The 6000-nt window shown below is 44.4% G+C and overlaps 1 protein-coding gene across 6 annotated transcripts in view; it reads left to right on the top strand.

Annotated features, from left to right (window-relative positions):
• The first annotated feature begins 372 nt into the window (after positions 1-372).
• Positions 373-6000, top strand: part of MCOLN2 (mucolipin 2) — a 64962-nt gene continuing 59334 nt past the window's right edge. For 2 of the 6 annotated variants that reach the window (XM_032652254.1, XM_032652250.1), the window contains exon 1: positions 418-567. In XM_032652254.1, the coding sequence (XP_032508145.1) occupies positions 491-567 (77 nt within the window). In that variant the 5' untranslated portion in view covers positions 418-490. Of the gene's footprint in view, positions 568-880; positions 1016-1045; positions 1240-6000 lie in introns of those variants that run through there. The other 4 variants (XR_004352710.1, XM_032652241.1, XM_032652243.1 and 1 more) reach the window with 4 other exon arrangements.

The following is a 6000-nucleotide window of genomic DNA, read 5'->3' as shown; positions in this document are numbered from 1 at the left end:
GATTCGTTTCTCTCTCGTGCGCTCGTAGCACTTTTAACATCTCCGAAGCATGACCCTTGTCACAGTTTTGTGATCGTGCACTTCAGAATAAAAACACGTCAAAATGAATGAACTTTTCATTTAACGTGAAGTCCTGGAGGGAAAGGATCTGGTCTTTCTTATCTCGGTGCCCACAGTACTCAGCCCTAGGCTTGGCATTCAGTGAATATGGCCTGTGTCTTGAACGCATCAAAATACAAATGACTTTTAAAATGGGCAAAGGAATGGATGTAGGAAACAAGAAAAGAATGCCGAAATCAAGGAAAGAATGTAGAGTCAGGAGCCCCGCAGGGCTGGGAGTGCACAGCCCGGCCGCCCGGGGGCGGTGTGGAGGGCGCACCGGCAGCCCAGTGTTCCACCGCGTGGGCCCCTTTTGAAGGCGCTTCTACCCGGCCCTACAGCTCGGCCGCCACCCAGGAGGTCTCCTTCCCCCGTCGCTCCGGGCAGCACCATGGCTCGTGGCGTGGAGGCGCTGGACCTGCAGGTGTGGAGCAGAGCCTCAGGTCCGTCCCGGGGGCCTCAGTGCAGGTCAGTACCCCAGGGGCGATAGCCGTGGGGCCCCCCTCCATCCCACGGCCTTTCCTCTGGCACCCACCGCCACCCCCTTCCCGGGCTGCTTTCCTCCACGGGTCTCCTGACGTGCGCACCTCTGCTCTATCTCCCACCGCCCGCCGCCTTCCACCTGCCTCCCGGGGCTCACAGAGGCCAGCTCGCTGACTCGAGGAAAAAGTGCCCCAGGGCACCAAGTTGAGACGCTCTCCTCAGGCTCCTCAGCCCGGGCGGGAGGCGACTGGGAGGAGGTGGGGATTCGAGGCGGGGCGGGAACGCCCGGCCGCGAGCCCCTTCCTCGCCGGCGCGCAACGACCCGCCCGGCAGCCCGCCGCCGCCGCCGCCCGAGGGGGGCCAGCCGCCCCCGCGACTCGCCGCGCCTGCCAGAGGGCCGGGGTCTGCGCGCCCCTGGCGGCTGGTAGGAAGGGTAAGAGAGAGGCGCTAAGAGGAGGGGGGCCCGCCTAGGAGGGATCCGACTTCAGGGGAGGCGTTCCCGGCAAGGCTGAAACGCGTGCAGTGAACGGTTTCTCCTGCTCCGAATCCCGAGAGTCGTGGAAAGTTTTGAAGGCGCAGGCCTGGCCCGGTAGCCCCGTCCTTTTCCCCAGGCCAGGAAGCAGAGGAAAGACCAAGTGATTTCAGGTTAACTGTCAGGTGAGGCGCCTGAGCTGTGTCTTTCTGGGTATTGGACTCTGGAGAAACCCTCATCAAGTGGATGGCTTTCCTGTTCTAGACTAGAGCTTTCTTGCTGCCTTGCTTATAGTAACTGCTTGCAGTTAGTTAAATCAGGCTGGGCTTTGCCTTCCGGAACAAACAGGCCTTTTCCTCAGGTGGGAGGGTGATAGCGTGTTTAACCCCAATTCCTCTGCCTTTATGAAAAGGCGTACAGTTCAGCCCGGTGGCGCTGCCAGTGGGCCCCAACTTCTTGGTCAAAACTCCAACCACCCAGCCGTGCAGCTGAGCGGGGGCGGGTAGTGCGTACAAACAGGCCTTCGCTCCCCTCTTAAAGCTCGCAAAACACAGTGGTGGGTGGTTAAACTTTCTTAAAATAGCGTGGAGACTTTCCTGCATAGCTCTCTCGATATTAAATACAAATGAACTTAACGCTAGCAAGGAAAGCCAGAATTCAAGAGGAAGATTTATTTGATCTCTGATCACTGTCCAGATAAGTATTTAACGAATACTTATATGTTTTTTGTGGTATATGTTTTTTAGACTTTTGACAGACCAATTTTGAATTAGAAGACAAAACTTTGGTGCAGCTTTTTTGGACAACTGGATACCTGTGAATGTCACATCAAAATGACTGGGTATCGTGTAATTTATAAAGCATCTCTCTTAATGCTAAGTGTTTATTTTTAATAGAGCAGAGGGGTAGAAGTTATACACTGCTTCCATCTACCGTAGCCCTAAAATCACTGTCCTAAAAGGTAGGGAGCAAATTGACCCTGGGTTTATTTACTATCTTTTGCTGATAAACAGGCTTGTGCTTATGGTAGGTATGGTGTGTATAAACTTTTTTTTTTTTTAACTTGAATTTAGGTTTTTTCTTAGCACATTTCCTCAGGACTTAAATGGTTTTATCACGTCCAGTGAGTATCTTCAGAAGCTACCATTCTTAGAGTAGAGGAAACACACTTGGGTGTGCACATAAGTAGGTTTTGAACGGATTCTAATTTTAAATATACATATGTCCGGTTGTACAGTACCAGTGGAAGACAGGATTTTGTTTCGTCACACACTGAGAATGGAATAAGTCCGTAAGAAAGAGGTAGGAGAGGTTGCCTATGGATGTTAGGATGCAAATTCTGATACGTAATGTTGAGGGAATCAACTATATGGTTCTCCCAGACGTGGGATGTGGACTTCACACTTCAGGACCCGCTCACCATCTCTGTGTCCCAGACGTGGGATGTGGACTTCACACTTCAGGACCCGCTCACCATCTCTGTGATGCAGTAACCACACAGCACAAGTTTGGGGGAATCTGGTAGCTTCTTCCTGTTGAGTCAGCATTCTCGAGATTTTAGCTCATCTTCCTCTAGATACTTTAAGGTGAGTTAAACTCCCATTACTGTGAACTCTCCCTTCTTCTTTAGCAAACCTTCTGTAAAGCAGGTTCTGTGGCTTGGATCCTTTAAAAACAGGCACATTTCCCACACGTCTCCTGACCATTTCCATGCAGAGGCCATCGTAATAGTGCCAATTGTATGTAGTCTCCTGCACATAAAAACGGGTAAATCCTGATGAAGTGTTTGAGGGGGCCATGTTCTTTTCTCCCAAGGAGGAGCATATAAAATGTGTTGTTTTTAACAATAAAATAGTGCATATAACATGTCTTAATGAAGCAAGTAGGAAGAAGTAGGGAGACAAATTTTATACAGAATGGCAGAGAATACAGAACTGAAAGTCAGGGATGATTGTATATAGCAGCTAATCACTTTGGCTAGGTCTCAGTGAAGTGAAACCCAGAATAAGACAATTTTTGAAACTTAATGAAAAAACAGGTGTCTTCCTGTGGCTACAGTTTTTAAAGTGGCCAAAATTGTGGCCAAAGAAAGCCTTTTTGGCTATGAAAATTAAATGTGGAGTCTTCTCTGAGGCTGGGCTGTTCTCTCTAGCTGAGGCCTGGAGTCCAAGCCCCACCAGTCAGTTCCCAAGAATGAGATCACCCTTCAGTGAGCTCTTACATCATGTGTTCTGGGCTTCATAGAGAAAAGTAATCTTATTTCCAGACCTCATTTTCTTTATCAAACTGCAATATTCTTTTCAGTATCAAATGTGTAAAGCCATGTTTTGGTCTGTTTACATATTTGTTTGCTTTGGCAATCTTCTGGGGTTTTTCCTTCCCACTTTCCTCAGCCTAACCCTAGCTGAGCTTTCTACTCTGTTTTGAGCTTGGACCCCATTTTCTCCTCCCTGGTGTGAGGAGAGAGCTTTCGGGGCATGTTGCCCATAGATATTTCTTTCTCCTCATTTGGGGGGACTGCTTCCTTTTTTCTCCTTTGAAGGTTGTATTTTGTTATCTCCCCTTGAATACATCTAGTGGTTTCAGCTTAAAAAATCCTGTCAGGCAAGAATTGGTGACTAGTAAGGCTAAAGATTCTGGAAAATTGTCCTTGGTACAATTCCAGAAGACCCACAATTTAAGGGGTGAGCTTTAAAAAAATCCTGTCACCTATAGCAACTAGAGGGAATTACTAGAGATAGTGTGCATCTAGGGGTTCCCCAACTGGCAATGAGGTGGGCTTGTCCAAAGATAAGTTAAACTCATCCAATGGTTTGAGGAAAAATGATTAATTATAACTTTAGTTATCATTTTATAACTTTTTTTATGTTCCAATAAACCTTGTTTACAAAAGCAGTCTACTGGCTACATTTGGCCCTTGGTCCATAGGCTTTATACCTTCTTTTAATTTTACTTTTCCTTAGGGAGAGTCATCAGTATTATTGAAAAATCGAGCACTTATTGAAATTGAGCACTCACTGAAAGTGTTAGAGAAAGCAAAATGTAAGGAATGCCATAATTCCAGTCATCTTCTCCAGATTTAACTGCATTTGGAATCCTGTATTGCTTAGAAATGGAGTTTTGCTTTACTTTCCTCTCTGATTCAGGGAGCTGATGCTTCAGGATATGTTTTCATAGGAGGTATGGCTTGTTCAGAACGAGCACTTTTAAGATGTCAAGTCCTAGTTCTGCTTTCCTGCTGGCCTGAGGCAGCAAAGTGGTGATGAGAGATGATTTTATAGGAACTTGGTGGCACAGTTGTCTTTAGGGAAATTCCTGAAAGTTGTAACATGCTCATCTTTTAAGGGTGGCTCCACAGGAAAATGAAAAGCCCCTACAGTCTTTTTTCTGGGTATTTCTCAGAATTAGAATGACCATGTCATTTATGTTCTGAGAGCTGTGCTGAGAAGGTAACTAAGGTTTCTTTCTTTGACCTTTTTTTTCTTCTCTTTAACTTCCTTTAACTGGGGCCCAACTACCCAGAGCCTGAGCTATCTGAACATTTTTTTCTCTCTCATGAGATTAGCAAACCATGAGAAAATCAGTTCATTGTAGGAACTGGAGTGAAAAGAAAAAACAAAGAAAAAACCCATGTGGGAGTTTGGGATTGGGCTAAAATCTTCCATCCGCCAGATTGCCCTGGGACATTCACCCTACATGATTATTGCTGTAGAAACACCGAATTTTAGTCTCTGAATTTACTTCCCCTGACTCTCCACTTCCCATCCACCACACACAAACTAAGGACAAGGAAATATTTGATTACCTGATATGTATTAATAGACTCTGTGAAATAGCTTATTTTAACTCATAATGATAACTCAAGAATTCGTTAATCATCCAAAATCAAGAAAATATGGAAAACTTGAAGAAGAAAATTAAGATTACCTATGATACTACTTCACAGAGATTACCAACAATTTTTTTTCTGGATTATGTACTTCTAGACTTTTATAATATCTACATATAGAAATCAATGTCCACATTTTCGGAAAAATGAGATCTCAAGGTGTTTATTTTGTAACTTTGAAAAAATTTAACAATATGTCATAGACATGTTTGAGTCAACACAGAGTTACAAATAGGTTTGCAATGAACATTTTTGTAACCATCCTTTTGACTGGTTATTTAAACACTTGTAAGATAAATCCATAGACATTTGATTCCTAGATCACAGATACTCTTCTGATCTCATTCTCTTCTACTGCCAAGTGCCCTTCAAAAATTTACATTTCCCTTCAATAGAGGTGTTTTTTGTTTTTTTTTTGCGTTATTGATAAATAAAATTTAAGATAGGTAGATTTTCACCATTCTGACCGTTAGTAAATTTGTTGTTAAATGTTCATTGGCCTGTTTGGGTCCTTTATATATAACAGGATAAATATTCAGTTGACTTTCTCTTATTAATAATTTGGAACTCTCTACAGGTAATGAATAGTAAACTTTTGCCTGCTTAAATATATTGTAGACATTTTTTCCCAGTCTGTCTTTTAACTTTTTTTTTTTTTTTTTTCGGTACGCGGGCCTCTTACTGCTGTGGCCTCTCCCATTGTGGAGCACAGGCTCTGGACGCGCAGCCCCAGCGGCCACGTATCACGGGCCCAGCTGCCCCGCAGCATGTGGGATCTTCCCGGACCGGGGCACGAACCCGTGTCCCCTGCATCAGCAGGTGGACTCCCAACCACTGCGCCACCAGGGAAGCCCTGTCTTTTAACTTTTTGAAGTCTTAATTTTTGTTAAGATCTGTCAGTTATTTTCATTGGCTTCTGAATTTTCTCATGCTTAGAAAGGCATGTTAAATTATATTTTTAAAAATTCTAAATCTTATGCGTCTATCAATTTTATTTTTTAAATGTGTCTGAGTTTTATTTTTGCATTTGTTTTCAAGGAGGGCTCTAACTTTCTCT

Source organism: Phocoena sinus, chromosome 1, assembly GCF_008692025.1.
Source record: "Phocoena sinus isolate mPhoSin1 chromosome 1, mPhoSin1.pri, whole genome shotgun sequence".
Taxonomy (NCBI): Eukaryota; Metazoa; Chordata; class Mammalia; order Artiodactyla; family Phocoenidae; genus Phocoena; species Phocoena sinus.
The sequence above is the reverse complement of the archived record's forward strand: the minus strand, read 5'-3'. Positions and strand labels throughout refer to the sequence as shown.